At 36.6% G+C, this 19,009-nt stretch overlaps 4 protein-coding genes across 10 annotated transcripts; 2 read left to right on the top strand and 2 right to left on the bottom strand.

Annotated features, from left to right (window-relative positions):
• The first annotated feature begins 18 nt into the window (after window positions 1-18).
• Window positions 19-1,250, top strand: LOC18039372 (SNW/SKI-interacting protein A). Its single transcript, XM_006430632.2, has one exon. It carries the CDS (start codon window positions 19-21, stop codon window positions 1,240-1,242), a length of 1,224 nt encoding a protein of 407 aa, XP_006430695.2. The 3' UTR covers window positions 1,243-1,250.
• A 2,405-nt stretch (window positions 1,251-3,655) lies between these two features.
• Window positions 3,656-7,050, top strand: LOC18039675. Its single transcript, XM_006430630.2, has 7 exons — window positions 3,656-3,754; window positions 4,081-4,267; window positions 4,606-4,656; window positions 5,243-5,481; window positions 6,351-6,476; window positions 6,586-6,645; window positions 6,735-7,050. Exons 2-7 carry the CDS (start codon window positions 4,099-4,101, stop codon window positions 6,816-6,818), a joined length of 729 nt encoding a protein of 242 aa, XP_006430693.1. The 5' UTR covers window positions 3,656-3,754; window positions 4,081-4,098; the 3' UTR covers window positions 6,819-7,050.
• A 107-nt stretch (window positions 7,051-7,157) lies between these two features.
• LOC18039452 (probable histone chaperone ASF1A) lies at window positions 7,158-8,860 on the bottom strand. The gene is made up of 3 exons (XM_006430629.2): window positions 8,299-8,860; window positions 7,935-8,050; window positions 7,158-7,815 (listed from the first exon to the last, which is right to left on the bottom strand). Exons 1-3 carry the CDS (start codon window positions 8,420-8,422, stop codon window positions 7,456-7,458), a joined length of 600 nt encoding a protein of 199 aa, XP_006430692.2. The 5' UTR covers window positions 8,423-8,860; the 3' UTR covers window positions 7,158-7,455.
• A 242-nt stretch (window positions 8,861-9,102) lies between these two features.
• LOC18039451 (DNA ligase 6) lies at window positions 9,103-18,927 on the bottom strand. Of its 7 annotated transcripts, none has more exons than XM_006430628.2 (19): window positions 16,296-18,924; window positions 16,068-16,185; window positions 15,854-15,935; window positions 15,256-15,358; window positions 15,046-15,142; window positions 14,532-14,634; window positions 14,241-14,369; window positions 13,959-14,006; window positions 13,711-13,808; window positions 13,550-13,615; window positions 12,861-13,020; window positions 12,651-12,758; window positions 12,037-12,086; window positions 11,331-11,365; window positions 11,133-11,194; window positions 10,895-11,056; window positions 10,677-10,765; window positions 10,342-10,441; window positions 9,103-9,616 (listed from the first exon to the last, which is right to left on the bottom strand). In XM_006430628.2, the coding sequence occupies exons 1-19, from the start codon at window positions 18,583-18,585 to the stop codon at window positions 9,308-9,310; spliced, it is 4,209 nt and encodes a 1,402-aa protein (XP_006430691.1). In that variant the 5' UTR covers window positions 18,586-18,924; the 3' UTR covers window positions 9,103-9,307. The 7 variants fall into 7 exon arrangements, with proteins under 7 accessions (XP_006430691.1, XP_006430690.1, XP_024037584.1 ...); XM_006430627.2 differs by lacking the exon at window positions 9,103-9,616 and adding an exon at window positions 9,724-10,116 and having other exon boundaries at window positions 16,296-18,927; XM_024181816.1 differs by lacking the exons at window positions 9,103-9,616; window positions 10,342-10,441; window positions 10,677-10,765; window positions 12,037-12,086 and having other exon boundaries at window positions 10,964-11,056; window positions 16,296-18,927.
• Between the last annotated feature and the right edge of the window lie 82 nt (window positions 18,928-19,009).

Below are 19,009 nucleotides of genomic sequence, written 5' to 3'. Positions count from 1 at the left end.
GCAAGAAATCTTTGTAACATGGCGATACTTCCTCGGAAACTTGAGGATTTCGATGATGATGATGGTAGCGCTTTTCCTTTTCCTGATCAAGAAGATGAGATTGACGTGACTACTCCTGTAACAAAAGCTGAACTTGAAAAGATTGTTAACAGTGTTGTGAATGCTGCACCTACGCAGTCATTAGAGTCCAAGTTTTTTATGTACAGACCATCACAGAAATCGGTGGACTTCTATTCTGGGGCTAAAAGGAGGATTTTAAGAGTGGTGGCGATGCCTTTGGACCCACTTGAGCCACCAAAGTTGAAGCACAAGCGTGTGCCGAAAGCTTCGGGATCTCTGCCAGTACCGGTCATGCATTCCCCTCCCAGGCCTGTGACCGTGAAAGATCAGCTGGATTGGAGAATCCCACCATGTATATCAAATTGGAAGAACCCACAGCGGTTTACAATTCCGCTGGATAAGCGGCTCGCTGCCGAAGGAAGAGGGCTTCTGCAGGTTCAGGTAAATGAGGGATTTGCTAAATTGTCGGAGGCTCTTTATTTGGCAGAGCAGAAGGCGAGGGAGGCCATTGAAATAAGATTCAAGGTGCAGATGGAGATGCTCACGAAGGAGAAGGAAAGGAAAGAGCAGCAGCTACGGGATTTAGCACGTAAGGCAATGGAGACATTGAAGGAAAGCGAGCAGGGATTGCTGAGGGAGAGGGAAAGGGAGAGGGAGAGAATTCATGAGAAGAGACGTCGCGAGAGGAAGAGGGAGAGAAATTTGCTGGCCAAGGATGTTGCTATGGGGAAGAAGAATAGTAAGATTGTTAGAGACAGAGATCGGGATGTTAGCGAGAAAGTTGCCCTTGGGATGGCCTCTATTGGTGGAGGAGGCAGAGCGGGTGAGGTTACTTATGACGCAAGGCTTTTTAATCAGAAGAAAGGAATGGACTCTGGTTTTGCCACTGACGGTGATCAGTATAATGTGTATGACAAAGGCTTGTTTACAGCACAGCCGACTCTTTCAACCCTTTACAGGCCCAAAAAAGATGTTGATGCTGAAATTTATGGAGTAAATGCGGATGAGCAGTTGGAGAAGATTAGAAAGACTGATCGGTTTAAACCCGACAAGGCATTTGCAGGTGCATCTGAGAGGTCTGGTACGAGGGACGGACCGGTTAAGTTTGAGAAGGAGGCTGAAGAAGCTGATCCATTCGGTCTTGATCGGTTCATGACGAAGGTGAAGAAGGGCAGAAAATAATGGAAAAGTCGGCGCTGCAGAGGGACAATGAGAGCCATGCTAGATGATTATGCACGATTTGAAACGGGTATTGAATATCCCTTTCTTTCAAGTATTAGGTACCTTATTTTCATTTTGGATATTTTGATTTTGGATGCTTGAATTTCCTTTTTCAGTTAAACAACACTGATGTTGGGTGATTTCTTTTATTTATATATATATAAATAGGGAAGCCTTTACTAATTGTACGGAAGAATTTGATAATTGTGATGACAGCAGCAAAAAAGCTCTCTGAGGAACAAATTTCAGAGCTTATTCCAAAAACAACATTAATAGTTTATATAGGGGTGTAATCTGCATCGCAAAAACTACTCAAAAGAGAACAGGCTTCTGAAGCAGTGGGTGATATAGTCTTTGATCACATAAGAATTGGTGTAGCCATTATCATCCTTGTAAGTAACATCAGTCACTCGTGCAAGATTGAGAATGCGCTTAAAGAAAGGCACTGCCACTTCTGTTGGTTTAGGAATCCTTCATTTATATCTTTTCATCCATTTGATATTTCTTTGCAAAATATTTTAGAGTGCGTTTGGAATTGATGTTGGGCAGCTGTAGCTTAAAAGATACAGCACTAAAATATTTGATAAACACTAGTTGTTGTAGCTTGTAAGCTATGTTGATATAATTTTTCACTTGTATAATGAAAAATCTATTATATCTTTAATAAATTTAAAAAAATTATTATTTAAAATTTATATTTACTACATATTATTAATTTTTATTTGATAATTACAGTTTTTTTTTTCCTACAGCAGTTGTAGTGTTTAAAAGTTACAGTACCTCAATTTCAAACAAAACCTTAATCACCTCTTCATTACTATGCTGCATGAAGTAATATTAGATGTCCGAGGCTACTCTATTCAAACTCACGAGACACTATATTATCCGTAAGTCTACAAATAACTTCGGATGCTTTAACAATTTTAGGCTAATTGGAGATCCAATCAAAGGCTTCCTCGTTAGCAATCTCTCCCATGCCAAGAAAAAGACGCCGTTGCCAGCATATACTATTGCAAGTTGTCACAAGTGAAACTTGCATATACTCCTCCACTTTTGGAAAATAACCTTCATTGCACCACTTTTGGACTAGTTTCTTCCCCACTTCTATTACATATATGATATGCAATCTGTCCGTCCTTCCTTTGAGATTTGCTCCTCAGCTTCACCAAAATCATCCAAGAATCCCTGTTAAATCAGTTTGATGCACTTCAGAAGTACATCTATATTGCTAATATCCCACCTTTTGATAGCATTTGCAAAGACCTCAAGTTCTTCAAGTATACTATAGGCGTCGTAGCTATAATCTAAAACGGATGCCATTGCAATTACACTCAAAATAGCATTCTACAACGCTGTTTCTAGCATATGGCAGATCTGTTTCAACGTCTAAATTTTTTCACCACTCTGTGATGATGCTTAAATCTAGTTTTGCAAACTTTAGTAATGCTTTATGCTTTGAATCATCTCGTGAATAGAGCTCGATGTGATACATTGCCTCCAGCCTTGGTAAGCCTCTGCGGATTGGCCTATTCAATGCATGAAGCATTTCGTCAGAAAGCTGAGGGCCTACTCTGCAACCATTGATTCCAGGTGAGAAGCAGTGAAAGCTAGGGCTTCATCCAGGATATCTTTCTCCGCGAATGCCAAGATGTGCAGCGTCATACGAACTTAGCATGCCGGTCACATCATTAATTAAGGATGCCTTGAACTTGCTTTGATCATCTTTGAAACCGCAGAAAATATCTGCTTTCACAATCAAAGAGTAATTCGACTGAGATCAATCTCACACAATGGTCTTAAATTCGGCGAAATGCATATATTGAACATCAAATAATCATGAACTTTTTGGTCCAATTTTTGTTTGCGGAGAAACTGAATCTAATAAACAATCTACTGTAGGACTGACAATCCGTCTTCCACAATCTTTCATTATGATTTTATAATGGCATTAGAGCTTCTGTAGACAAGGGTGATCATGTTATGATTGATATATTCTTCGAATTTACGATTGCTCCCACCAATGGACTCTGATATCGCAACAGTTTGTTTCAAACTTATTCGAATCAATTTGTTGGGGATTCCTGGCTAAGTTCAAATCTTTAGCCACGGGCCAAGACTGCAGAAAATTAACAAGAACTAAGGCTTAACTATATGCAGATTTAAAGTCTCAACAGTTCAGAATTTGTATATGACATGGTCCAAACAATGTATTTCGTTCGGTAATCACAATTATTAGAGGTAGAAACGCACAGTTTACTTGCGATTTTTCAAAATCATCGCCTAATCAAGTTGGGCTTGTTAAACGATGGGCCTAAATCACATTTATAGCCCATCGCCCAAAGACTAACCCAAAGCTATTTTTGTCGTTCTCCTTTGGTGGGCGGCTGGCAATAGCAACAGTAAAACCCAAAACCTCTCTTCTTCTTCCTCTCCACTCAGCTTACTGCGGCTGCGCCTTCGCTTCTTTGCTTTGGTAAGCTTTTTATTTCTCCACGAATTCAAATTTTTTTTTATATAAATATTATGCATTATTGCAACATCAATTTATCTCTCTTCGTTATTTATTTATTTATTTAAATTTAAAGCTTTCGTTTTTGTTGTTATTATTATTATTATTATTATTATTATCTGTTCTTTTGTATGAGCTATTCGTGAATTAAGCTCTGTAACTGTATTATATGATTGAAAACGAACAATACTGTGGCTGGGATTGAAATTGTGTTAATGAAAATTTTACTTAAAACTTATTTGGCCTTAAAATAAAGTGAACTTAATTACTTATAAATTCTATCTTTGTAGCTTGTTAGAAGACCAGACATGATAAAGAGACGATTCTACAGAGCAGAACATGGTGATAGAGATGATGCTGCGGATTCGTCTTCGTCTGATTCGGACTCAGAACTAGAACCACAAGCCTCAGAAGAATCTGAAGACGAGGCAGTTGAACAAGTTAAAGAAAATGGTCAAGCTTGCTTGAATTCTTCTGGTCTGTTCGTTGTTCTTTACTCTTTCTCTAAAAGTATTATTTGAGGGTGTTTCCAGCTTTGGGTTATGCTCTTATTTTGCCTTCGTTATGGATTTTGCAACATGTTATTTTGGTTAATGCCTTTGTTATCGAAGTGTTCTCTCCTGTGTCATTTGCAAGTCAACTGCTGTAGAGTAAATCATGTCATTATTGCTTTTTATTCTGTTTTAACTTTCTGGGCTTTTGGCTCCGAGGGATAGAAAATCAGTGAAATTTTTTGTTGTGTTAATTACATTGGAATTCTTTGAGAAGCTCACTGGTTTTGTCTTTTCTTTTCCATTTTGATTTGGACATTACAGGATATGAGAGTGAGGATAGCTCAGCAGAAGAGATGAATGTTGCCTCACCAGGTAGGATGTTCTATTTACTGCTTATAATACTGAGAGGCAGTTTATCTAATTGCTTAGATCAGTGTATTTTGGAGGATAATTGTGTCAATTTTAGGTATTTTCTAGCTTCATACAAATTGACTCAACCGATTGATATTAAAATAATTCTAGTAGGATGACGCAGAAAGTTTCTTGTCATATTTTTAAGTTTGATGGTTACAAGATTTATATGGAGATTCTAACATTAGGAGTATAAGTCTTCTGCAATCTTGTTTAAATCCTTTATTAATTTGGTAGTAATGGCTTTAACTTGTGGCAAAATAAAGGTTTGAATTTTTTCCCTTTGATTTGACACTCTTTCCTTTCTTTTCAACAGGGTTGTGTTTAGTCTTCTAGGAATAGTTGTTGTTCCTATTAGTCCATGTCTAACATATTTTTGCACCATGTAAATTTGTTTTCCTGTATTTCTTGTCCAGTGTGTTAGTCTGAGATGTTTTCTTTTTTTAAGAATGAATAATACTTCAATCTTCTTTCAATTGCCTTCTCAGAAATGGGGTTTTTTGTTGTTTCTGTTTCTTAGATGTTTGATATTATTGTGACGAGGCAGGTCTCATAAATGAAGATGATGATGAAATTGGAAATGACAGACAACTCTTTGTAAGTAATCAGCTTCGTGGCAAATGTGGTGCTAATGAGATAGAGTCTGAAAGCACAGCAGACAAGGCATCCATGCCAGCTGATTTTCCAGATTGTGTACTACAAATCAAGTCGATTTTCAGATGCAGAATATGCCCAAGAATCCTCTGTTTGAATGAGGAAACCATTAGGGCTCATCTTAATTCCAAGGTAAAGCATGGCATGTTGAGAGCATGAGAGAAAAAGGATCCTGCATGCTGCTTTTGTTATTTATTGTTTTATAGTAAAGGATAATATACTCTCTCCTAGCAGATGTTTGAGATTTTTAGTTTCATTAGTTTTTTCATTTTCTTATTTTTTTTAAGGATAATCTGCTTAGTTTGGTTTATTGGATTATTTTATTAACTTTATCCACGGTAATATAGTTAGATTTGCTAAGACTGAGGGATGATGTGGTCTCTACTGCCTTTTTATTTATATACACAAGGATGTATATTGTAGTTTGTTTAACATAACCTGATTTTTCTCTCCCTTTATATGTTCTGAAATTGTCTTACGGCACTTGGAATTTGGTCAGTCAATGTAGGGTGCGTTTGGGAAAGTTACAACACTAAAGTATTTGATAAACACTAGCTGCTGTAACTTGGAAGCTATGTTGATATGATTTTTCACTTATATAATGGAAAATCTATTATATCTTTAATAATTTTGTTAACATTATTATTTAAAATTTACATTTACTATATATTACAAATTTTTGTTTCATAGTTACAATTTTTTTGCCACAGCAACTGTAGCTTAAAAGGTACAGCATCTCAATCTCAAATGCACCCGTAATCTGTTTAGAGCTTTAACCAGTATACTTGTTCTGGTAAATAAATCCTTGCTTGGCTTGTAACTGGAGTGTTCTTCAACGGTTTTTATAGCAGAAGGAAAAAAAAAAAAGAACCAATGAGTAGTGAACCTACATTGATTCCCCATCCTACCATTGTTTATGCTATTACCTTCAAATTGATTTATATGAGGACGAGAACTGTGCTAGTACTTGACCCCCTAACGAAATGTCTTTATTGTTCTAGAGACATGTTCGGTCTGAGAAATTACTGAAGGAAAACAGGTTGAAGGCCATACTCAATGATGATGGTGAAATTGAGAACCAGGAGACAGCGGCAGAGATGAATGCTAGAATTATAGCTCTTTCACAGGTTTATTTTTGTATTATAAGTACTTATTTCAGTTTGGGATCTGGGATTCCCAAGCTACTGAATTTATATTATTTTTGTATTTATGCTAACTCCTCCAACTGTGTACCAGGACAAACCCAAATCGAAGAACAAAAGACGGCAGGGGAAGAGGAACTTGTCAAGGAAAGAGGTAATTTGAACGTTGCCATTATAATTGCATGTTCATGGGTTTTCATATACAGTAATTAATTAATTATAATTCCTTGTCACCTATTACAGAAAGTGGATGAAGACTCGATCAAGAAAAATGCAGAGCAATTGACCCAGGGCCCTGCCAAGAAAAGACATAAAATTGAGAAGTGAAGAGTGGATAAATTGGCACCAAGGAATGAAGTGTAGTGTTTGCCCAATAGTTTCTGTTGGTAGTTTTTGCAGAGCTACCAAACTCATCTCATCCTTGCTGTTGGAAGTTGGAAGTGATTGCCGAGATAATTTATTTTGCAATTCTTCTTTCAGTTTTTGGATATAGGGTTGTATTGTGCTTCCAGTAGCTCGCATTCTTGATCCAGAATTCAGTAGATTTTTTTCATGATCAGCAAGAGTTTGTGTACCATTCTATACAATTGGTGGAACTGAAGAGGCATTACAGACTTCTGTCAAGTTACTAATCTCTATACCAAATTCATGAAGAAAGAATCAGGATAAATAAATAACATAAAAAATAAGCATTGGCAAGGTAAAGTATGAGACAGATTGTGCCTTTGAGATTGGTACAGCCTGAAATGTAATATAGACTAATCCACTAATTCTATTTCGACAGCGTTTTAACAACAGTTTTGTCACCCAAATGGACTATCTATCAACCATCAGTTCCTCCAAAAGCTCCAGCGAATTCTTGGAAAGATGAAAATATTATTCTAATGCTGAGATATTTACCATGCCATTGGAGATGAATGAAAAATCAGGTGGTCTGGAAGCAGGTAGTCTCTAAATTATAAAATTAAGGTTCTTGATTGTCCAAAGGATGATCAGGTGGAGATGATGAGTCATCTTGGTGTGGATCGACTTCAGCGGGATGATGAGGAGGAGGTGGGGGTTCTTCTCCACTTTCAGCGTGCTCAGGATGAAAATTGATGGGGAACTTTGTGACCCTAGGTTTATCAGACAAAATGTTCCTTTGGACCGTATCAATCAAAACCTTTTGGGGAGGTTCCTCTCTCAGCTGCTCATCACCATAATCATTGTTTACATAGTAGCCCACTCGAACAAACTCCTGACCAAGGTAAGAGCAAGTCAACAGAAGCACTGTCACACCAATAATGTCTTCTTCCCGAATCTTTGATGGGTCTGGTGGGTCAGCCTGCAAAAGCATGCACCACAAAAAAGAGTACAGATGAGGTCTTAGTCCACAGAAAATCAACAATCCTGGTTTATAATTTTTTTTTTTTTTTGGTTTAAAAATAAGTCAATTAAAATTGCCTGTAACACGAAGCGATAATTTCCAACGTTGACAGGCCCAACGAGTACACTTTCCAATAATTGATCGTAAGTCTCATCCTCAGCAGAACCCACATAAATAAGTTTCCACTCCAAATCTGCATTATGATTACACAATAAATGTCGTGCAATTGATTTAAGAAATAATACATTGACGGCAAACCCTAAATCAACGGAGAGTGCAATTGATTTTGCATATCAATTTATTAGTCTACTAATAAAGCTACTTATCTGCTTGTACAGTCACTTTCTCCCGCTTGTAAAAGTTTAATTTTTCTTTTTTAAATAAATTGATATGCAAACCCTAAATCAACCGAAAACAAAACGGAGAGTGAAAATTGATTACCGTCTTTGAGAGGAGTAACGCACTCGTACGAGATCTCAAATTGAAACGGAGACAAAAACGGCGCCGGATTATCCAAAACGGTCACATTCGCAATGTTCACAGTACTCATTGTCTCGAATATCATTAAAATTTCATATAAAAGTCAACCAATTCCTAGATTCCAGAACCTTCATCGAACCCTAAAACGGAAACAAAGAGACAAAGAGACAAAGATTTAGTTACGGCTAGCAGGTTTCTTTTTTAGAAAAAAAAAAATAATTTGGGGTAATGGGATTTTGAAATTAGAACCCTAAATTAAAGAGGTGAAAGTTGCAACGTAAAGCAGACAACAGATGAAAAGAAAGTTTTGTTTTCTTTTTTTCCTCTTGAAAGCAGATTTTTGTGTAGAGATTTGGCGGGACATTGAACAAACGGTTTCTACGAGTGGGGAAGACTTGTAAAGGGTTTAAAATTCAATCAACTTCTAATTTAGGTCTGAAATCAGAAAGGTTCCCAAGGGCATGTTTGGTTTGAGGGTTGAGACAAATCATTTGATATAATTTCCTACCAAATGAAAGCGTCCTCATTTTATTTTAGGCAAATGAGGAATTAAATTAATATTCATTGTCTATCATTCATATATATATATATATATATATATAATATAATTTTTAAAAATAATAAAAATATTATAATAATTTTTATTATACAAATATGAAATCAAATCAATTTAATTTTTAAATCAAATCAATTAATATTTATTAGATATTTTAGTATGCTAATTTTTTAAGTTACGGATATCACACAAAGCCCCACGCAATGCACTGAAGTTGTACTACCCATTAGGGGTTTATAATTTTATAATTTAATAGATTGGCCGCTCATTCCATCAGATTCTAATATACAAGGGCACAAAAAGAGATTAACCGACCAACCCAGCACGCACATCATGTACAGAAAAGAGAGAAAAAGAAGAGGGGCGGAGAACTTGTGCAAAAGGAAATGTTTGCGGGACAACTTCTAATAATATTCAATCTTTGGCTGTCACGTCCATCTTCCGGGTTTGAGAGTGAAACATTTCAGCTATATCTGCAGCAGTGCTACATTCATCTGGATTTCTGTCAGATACAAGGCGTATAAACCTAGGAAATCTGATTGAGATGCCACGGCTCGGATGAACCAAACCTATAGCAGCCTGGTGAACCGGTGATATTGTAAAGTCTGCACCTCTTATTTCCCAAACAACTTCTGGAGAAAACCACATATCTGGAACCTCAGCTGTTCGATAGTAAGACGGCTTTTTCAATAAGATCTTATCCCCAGAAAAGAATTCCTTCATCTGAAAGTCAATGTGGAAACGGCAGCTATTATAAATTAACAAGATGCACTACACCACTTCCATAATTGCAAGAAATACATGTCAAACCCATTGAAAATTCACTAAAAGAACTTAAATAAGCCTTCTTAATCATAACTAGAGCTCTGGTTGTTTTTGGGAAAGCAAGCTACAGAAGAAGATTCCAATAAACAAGATCTAAAGTGAGGCTTACATCACCAAATCAAAATGTTGGTGTTAATTTTCAGGGTTGATGAATAAATGTGTAAATTCTCCAGGTTAGCAACCCAGAAAAGAAAACTTTGTTTGCTTCCTTCTAACTACTGCAGAAGAATTAACCTTAGGTAACAACATGCACCGTGAAAAATCTTCCCAGATATAGTTATCAATTGACGACTAAGGGGGACATCTTCAGTTCATCACTAGGACTGGACTCTGGAGAGGCAATTTTTAAGGTACTCTGTAATGGACAGATTTGAAATTCACGCTAGCAATTTTGAATCCTGCATGAATCAGCAATTAACTTTGTTCTAAGAGAAGACAAATTTGTGCAAATTGTCAGGACCCATTTGCTTCTCTATTTGACAAGATACGGAAAAGACAAACTCTATCTAAGAAACCAATAATTACTTTCAAGCAGACTAATCAAGTCTTAGAGGAGTCGCCATGACCTTTTTGACAAGGGTAAGCACCTTCTATCATGTGCACAACTAACATCCAAATCTTACCTCTATGTAAAAGGAATCTGAGAACCCAGACATGACACGGCATACGCTTTGATATTCCTCAGTCTCGGGATTGTAACATGCCATGAGGAATGGACTGTACCTGCAGTATGAATTGAAGAATAGATAGCATCAACATATGAAAGATTCATATAGCTGTCTTCATACAGATAGATGACATAACATGCATTCTCTACTCACCAAACTATTTTGAACACCCCTATAATAGATACCTACAGCCCAACCAAATTCAAATTTTGTGGACATGGGAGACAAAAAGTGATCAATTAACCAGCCAGTGGCTCGGTAAGAAAAGGGAGAAAAAATGAGACATTTACCATCCTGCTTTCCTTCCATTGCCATGCCAAGCACCAATAGGGACTAGATCAAGCGAGTCGTTTAATCCTTCCACATAATCTCGCTTCACCTGCAAAGACAATATCAGTCTCAATCGGTGCTCTTTTTTTTTTTTTTTGTGGGAGGGTGGGGGTTATTTAGGTTTTAGTATCCCCAACTAGTAAAAGAACCAAATATGCAGATACGTATCACATAAAACCTTTAACCATGAGTCACTACGCTTTGATGGAGAATATCCAGCATCAACATCTAGTGATTTAACGATAATCCCTTCACATGAGGAGTGGAGTGCCTCTTCGAGAAAATTATTTATCTTGGTTAGAGTGACATCACTCGTCAAACAATTATCATCAGCTTCCACCTGTAAAGCAGATTACTGTATCAAACACTAATAACACAAATATGGATGAGGTCAAAGGTAAGACAAAAGCACTTACAGTCATTTCCTTTGCATACTGAAAGTACCCCATTTTCTCATCATAGAACAAATCTTTCAAGTCTGCATTTTGGATGCAAAAAAAAGGAAGGGGGGTGGGGGGAGATAAAAAAGGAGTTGGCTTGAGAATCTACAATACTTACAGGAAAAAGCAGTCACTGTCTTGTACGAGAATAGAAAAGAAACAAGATACACATACATTTTCGTCTCTGACGGAGGGTATAACCCAGCAGCCTGTAAAAAGAAAATTTTATAAGCAACCTTCTAGTACTTACAAATAAGCAACCAATTGCATAAAAATAATAAAAACACAGCCAAAATAAATGTGTACAGCTTGAGATTGATTCTCAAAAGCCTTGCAATAAATGCTATTCAAAGAGCTTAGAAACTAATTGAGGAATAATGACTCTAGAATTATAATGATTGACATAACTGGTGCCAGATTAAGAGTGGAAATTATATCCAGAGTAAGGTTGAATCTTTTTGACAAAAAACTGATCTTGAATTCTCTTTAGACAGTCAGATTTTGTGAGCTAAAAAGACACGCATTCACCAGTACAAGAAAAATGGACGTGCAGCTGGCTGACCCCATCACAACGGAGTTCAAACATTTACTTATAACTTCCATGGAAGTACATTCTTTTCATGTAATTTTGAAGTTGTAATGATTGCATGATCAAACATCTTACTACCAAGAACATATGAGGAGTTCCTCATGAAGACATTAAAAACTAACTACAGTAGTAACAAACATTCTCAAATCCAGTGTCAAAGATTTTAGATAGGTTATAGTGTCAAATAAACAATGCATTTGTTTCTCCTTGTAAGTTTGTGTGCGTCTGTGTCTATCAGCAGTAAAAAACCAGGGGTTCCAAGGAAACTGAAAAAAGGTTCGAGATAGTTACTGCTCTCCATTGGCAAACATGATATCAAAGACAAATACACAAATATCGACCTGCACAGGTTAAAAAAATCCAAAATGAAAAAGAAGAATCATAAAATTGCAGCACATTTAAATAGCCATACATTCAATTTCAAAGTATAAATGACATTGATATCAAATCCAAAATAGACAATTGTGCAGATGCAGAGGATGAATAAACTGAAAATGGAAAGGGAAACCATCAACACCACTGCAAATTGAAATACCCATCATATAGATTCCACCACCTAATTTAAATACCCATCCCTTTACAGGCTGATCCTAGATTTTGCAGAAAGCTTTTTCATTTTCTGTAAACCCCTAATATTAGTAACCTAAATTCAAGTCTTGTCTTTTATTAAAAGAAAAATAGAAAAAAAAAATCATGGAATTATTGATATTGCCACTGATTCAAACTTGAATAATATTAGCCAAAAAGGTCCACCATATGAGCAGAAACCAGCTTATTCACTACAATCAGCACCAGCAACAGAAGACAATCAGAATCCATTACTGTAGCAAAAGCTAAGCATAGATCTGTTCAATTTTTGTCAAAGCTTCTACTAGTATTATTAATCACATAATAACTAAGCAAACCTTTACACTCTTAATTGTGATCACGGAATCTTTTCCCCCTCTCTCTCTCGACGATAGTTCTTGGAAAGACATGATTTTGCAGCCATTCTTCCTATCAATTGCAACTACCTGCATACAAAAGGTGCCTTTTAATTATAGATAACAGAATCCTAAATCAAACAAATCTGATCCTGAAAAAGATCAGCAAGCATCATTGCAAGGAAATTGGACCTCGGCATCCAGTATGAAAGTCCCCGCAGCAGGCTTACAAAATTCATTAATTATACTAATTAAATCAGGAAATCTTGATGTTGTTTCATCACCATTACGTGAAAAGATGCGCACAGTGCCATCCACTAATTTGTGAATTTGGGCACGTTGACCATCATATCTGAAATTCCACAAATATATCAATCATTTGAATAATCTACACTAACTTTACATAGACAAGGAAATAAGGTGTAATATATCCACCCAGTAGATAAGTGATGATACATTCGATTTTTCTTACAAAACTCATTTTGAGTGAATAAACACAAATAGTAAGAAGGCGTGTAATAACAAACTCCCATGCTCAATTTTCTCAATTATAAAATAGCCAATGAAATAAGCAATACTTCATATATCAAGTTTAACAATTCCATATATAACCCCCCCCCCCCCCAAAACCAAAAAAAAAAAAAAAGAGAGACTAAAAAGTTCATGTACTAGCCACTGAGCTAGGGGCTCCGAGGCCAATGCCTTCCCCTAATACAAAGAAAATGATAGTAAAAATTATAATCGATATAAATGTATGGGAGATTGAAAATTCAGCCTACCATTAGCTGAATAGACCCAAAAGTCTGTGGGAGTATCAATAAACGAACAGAGAGTATAAAGCACAACTTAAAAAGAGAGAAGCTATTAAAACAGGGACTTACTTGTACTCACAAGTAAATGCTTTATTTTGGAAGAGCTTTAGTACTTGTGGAACTCCATTGGTAATTCTAACATAGAAAACACCAAATATGCTAAAGCATTAGTAAATCCATTGCAGCTCTAAACATATAATATATGACAAAAAATAACAAAAAATTTGTACTTTGCAAGCATGGGCTTGATAGGTACTCCTGGAACCATGGACAAAGTTGATGATGAAAATCCAATGCCTTTATTCATGAGAGAAGGAATGAGCAAATCCTGTTACATTGGGATACATTACATTAGATAGTATGAATAGATGGCAAATAATTCTTCCTCAGAAGTTTGATTAAGTATTGAAAAAGCTTCCCTCTAAAGCATAAAGGGAAGATGTAAGAACAACTTCAGCACCAAGAACACTAAACTTACCAAACTGGGAAGAATATTATAAGCTTCAACTGCCGCTGCAGAAAGACTCTAACAAATAACAGAAAGTTTATTTGTCAAATTAAATAAATAACCAAAGAAAAAAACCTAAGTGATAAGTAAGCCCACATAAATGTATACAAAAGTTCAGGATAAAGCTTTTATTATATAACAAATTGTTACAGAAAACACCCTTTCAAAAATTGATCAAAATTACAACTAAAACTTATGATATGATTCAACATAACAAAAGAATCAGCATATGATTCTTGACAGAAATCCAACCTGAAGCTTCTCCTTCAAATTTTCCATTTTTCCTTCATGGGAAAACTCGAGAGAAGAATTCATAACAACAGCTTGAGCCAATGCAGGCAATATAGTTCTCATCATTGCTCCAATTCGTAAATTCCTGACCTATATGAAAAGATTTTTCAAAAACCATCCCTTTTACAAATAGCTGAAAACTCTAAAGCACACCATAAATCTCAGATTTATTCACAACGCCACTTAAATAGCAAAAGAACCTGAATTCAGCAACAAAGGTATATAAATTTAAAAGGCTATGCAGCATCTTACCAGAGTTCTAACCAGAAACTTCATCTCCTTCTCTCTACAAGAACACATGAGGTTCACAATAAGGCTTTTCTTCCTAGCAGTACTTCCACTACCTGTTTGTACACTGATGAACACTTTATAAGGATGATAAGATTAAAAAACACAAAGAAAGAAAAAAAAAAGGAGCAATCTGCATTGAAAAAAAAAATGTGCATTGTTGACAAAAAAGCTGTGATATATTGTACGTCATATTTGTAACACCTAAACTCAGACATTATAAGGAACCCTAGACTAACAAATTCTCACTAACTACATTTTTCCATTTTAATATTTGTTTTTATAAAAAAGAAAAAGGAAGACGAAGAAGAAGTGCAATTCGACTCCATTAAAAGTATTCCTAAACTGATAAAGACCGTCATCAATTTACAGAGACTTTTTTATATTTCAGGCAGCTTTGGCAAAAACAACAAAAATACAGTCAAGGCACCAATGTTTCCACCAACTACCTAGAAAGATCAGATTGGACAATTCACACCTTATTTTGCAAAGCATAGAATATACATCTTTGATAAGAAGTGGAGGAGGAGGAGCAAGCAATGCCTGTGTTTGTCGGCATTCTTGAGCAACGTCACCTGTGATCATATTAATTTTCTACTTAGCAGGCTAAATTTATAAACTTAGGGATTTTTTTTTAAAAAAAAAGGGGTAAAAGATCAAAAATTATAAAACCATCATCAGTACCTACCAAGGTCACCTAACCTATTGTACATATCCCTAATTTTAGACCGATTAGTTCCACATGCCTCTTCTATTGCTGATGTGACCAAACTTCCACCAATGTTCAGTTCCTGCATCATTTTTGCAATAATATTACAAACTATAATCTATAGTTAAAACAAGAACCACCTAGAAAATGCTGAATGTGTAATCATAATTTGAAGAAAAAATCATGTCAGATTATATTTGCAGCAGATATACACAACTATGAAAACAACAGGGGAAAAAAATGTGCGCCTCAAAATATTCCATATTGTTTAACCATAAATAATCCGAGTACAGATCACCATAACCTTAGTACAAGTGAGATTCATCATTGTATCATAACATCACAGATGCCCATTTTCTAACTATATAGCCCAGCAGAGAAAAATTTTGAATCCAGAATTTCAACCAAAAACAATACTAACGCCAAGAGTTAACTGAAACTTAATAACACCTAACAAGCCACAATGTTTTCCACAGTGGATAGAAGTGCATTAACAAAAACAAAAAGAACAACACCAGTGGAAAAACCATACAAAAATTACAGCGCAATCACAAAGATGAGAGAGAAATTTACTAACTATGTTTTCATGGTTAGAGGCAATCTTATTGGTACACAAATACACGGCAGGTAGCACATCGTCAGGAGACAGGGCCAGCAAACTGTGATAAAAAAAAACATTGCAAGTAAGTGATATAGCCCAATCAGCTACTTAAACAACAAAAATGCTCATTCACAGTTTAAAGGCAAGTTGAAGAGGAAGGGAAAATGATAAGGAATGTATGACCATATACCTTCTAAACATATTGCACAACATGGACATAGCTTTTATCTTGCCTCTTTCAGCCTCAACCAGGTCAAAAGTTCGTGCAAGGTGGATATATGGAGCAGGCTGTCCACTACTCCAGCATGCTGTATGGATCTTAGTGTCATGCGAGATTTCCATTATTTGAGAAATCTTAAAATTAAAAACTGATACTAAGTAGTTCAGTAAAGTAAAATTGGGAAAAAGGTACACAAACCATGCTCTATTGGATCGTACTTTTCAGGTGGTAACGACACAAGAGTTGGATCCATTAGTTCTTTTGATGGTCTCTGAACAGACATATCAGTTATATGTTGCAATTCTTCAGAAACAATTTTCTCCAATGCAGAAGAACAATCCTTATTACAACTGTCTGACTGAACTGAACTTTTAGAGAATTCTAACCTATTTACAGTCTTACCACGATCACCCTCTTGATTATCATAATATAGATCTAGAGCCATACTAACATTTCCTTTTGTCTTCTCTAAGAGGGTGGCAGCATAGCCTTTTAATGATTCATTGCCATTGATTATCTTCAAGAACTGATCTATCTCCTCTCCATATGTTTTGATAGCATTACTTTGCAAAGGATTTTCATCTTTAGGGCATTCCTCTGACTTGGATTCAATCCCATCCCCTTGAGACATGTTAGGCAACAATTTATTGAAGAAACTTGTAATTGTAGGCTGCTTTGCCCCACTAGATTCCATTTTTGATGGGACTTTCCCTTTTTTCTTAGGGTTATTGGTAACAGTTTTCTTCCTTTTGCTTGGAGAAAGGGTGCTCTTTATTGAATGCTTTATGGTTGGTAACTTGTATTCCTGACTTAAAGGAATTTTCACACTTCCTTGAGAAATGGTCTTATCGGAATTTAGTTTTGCAGTGGATGCAGAAACATCAAGTGAGCTGGTCCGGGATGCAGATATAAAAGTCGTACATGCAGAGACTTGCTCATACAATTGAGTTTCATGTTCGTAGAAATTAGACACAGCGTCAACAATGTTCCTTCCTGAGCTGCTAATCAAATCCAATATTTGGTTTTGAGTAACCCATGTAGGCAAACAGTTACGAATTTCTTGTACCATTTTCTCTGTTTCCTCGTCATCTAGAGCAGTTACATCTTTTGAGCCAAATTCTTCCAAACGAGATGATGAATCTAAAAGAATAGATGAACTGCTGTCTTCAGTGGCTTTAGTTTTTTTCGACTTTACTTCCCCCTCTTTGCTCAGCCCCTCATTAGAGCCTGAACCAGCACCCTCTTCAACGTTTTCATCAATTTCACTGGTCCCTCGATGAAAACCCATTAAAAATTCTTTCTTGCTAGCCATTTCATCAACCAACCCGGCAAAATACTTTCTCATTTTATTAGCATGCTTGCTATCAAGCTTCTCAATATCCATGCCCACCGTAGGTATAACCCGCTTGGGTTTCAAAAACTTCACATACTCCCTAAGCTCATCATAATTTGAATGCTCACTATATGGGACAAGATGAATTTCAAATGCATCCTTGGACCTCACTGCGAACTTGTTACGCTTCACCTCATAAGTCCACCCCGTAGGCACAAAACCAACAACCTTATCATACCCTCTTTCGACCATAATTTCCTTCATTCTCACAAAATTCGGCCGAAAGTATGGCCAAGTCTCCCCCAACACATTCCATCCAACAACATGCACATCAGTCTCACTCTCATCCTCTGTAAAAACACCACTATCCCCATACCCCAAAACCCGCAAAACCTCCATTTTTCTTGAATCCACACACACTTTTCTACCACATTTCTTAAAAATTTCGATCAAAATCTTTTCTTTCCCAATAACATACGTCGCAACAAGAAACAGAACCCTCTTCTGCAAACCCTCATTAAGCTCGCCTCCAACCCTATTAATCACACTAACCACATACTCAACACTCTCTTCTTGCAAAGGAAACAAAAACTTCGGATTACAATAAGTAGTGTCTAAAAAGACAGCATCACAACCCGCGAACTCATTCATCACAGGCTGTAACAACATAGTTTTACAAAACCGAAAATCACCCGTGTGAACATACCTCTCGAAACCGTCATTTCTGCCCGGAACCTTGAACAAGAACTGGACGGCACCAGGGCAATGATTGGCACCAACAAGAACAACTTCACACCCATCAATTAAAACAGGTATCTTAATTGGGAGTGGGTAAATAAACTTGGGGTTTATGTTGAGTATCTGAGAAAGAAGGCGGGAAGTGATTTCGGAGCAAAAAATGATACCTTTGGACCAAGAAGGGGAAAGGCCGGTGTAGTGATCGGAGTGGAAGTGGGAGAGAAAGTAAGAGACGGAGAAATCGGCGGCGTAGCGAAAGGCGTCGATGAGGAAGCGGGTGTTGGGAACGTGTTTGGAAGGAGGGAAAGTGCGGGGAATTGGAGGGAAAATGAGGGAATCGGGAGGGGAAGATTGGGTGGAGAGGAAGAGGTGGGTTGAGTCTAGGGTTAAGTTTTTGTCACTGGGATGAGAGTCCATTGAAGTATAATGAGGGAATTTATTAGAATCTGAAAGGAAGCATTTTATAAGTGGGTATTGAGAGTGGAGATGAAAAATGGAGATTGGTGGATTTTTGGATTTTTTTTTTTTTTCCCCAGTTTGAGGGGAAAGAGGAGTTAATGGCGCCAAAGCTATTTCTAGAAAGCTTGCTGTAGAAGGTGGGAACTCAAAACCCGCTATCCAAACCAAACCCAACCTAACGAAACCCAAATCATAAGGTCACGAGTTGGATAAGATTCAGAATAAGCTTGGGGTGAGCTTAGAATCTTTAATCAAAATATTTTTGATCTCAAAATATGGGCTGGATTGGGTTACTGCAAAATTTGGATTTGAGCAAGAAGATGAATTCACATTATGTATGTATATGATCATGATCTGATTATTATTATTATTATTTCGTTGG

Source organism: Citrus clementina, unplaced genomic scaffold, assembly GCF_000493195.1.
Source record: "Citrus clementina cultivar Clemenules unplaced genomic scaffold, Citrus_clementina_v1.0 scaffold_6, whole genome shotgun sequence".
In the NCBI taxonomy this organism is placed as follows: domain Eukaryota; kingdom Viridiplantae; phylum Streptophyta; class Magnoliopsida; order Sapindales; family Rutaceae; genus Citrus; species Citrus x clementina.
Note: the sequence above shows the minus strand (reverse complement) of the source record. Positions and strands in the feature narration are given on the sequence as shown.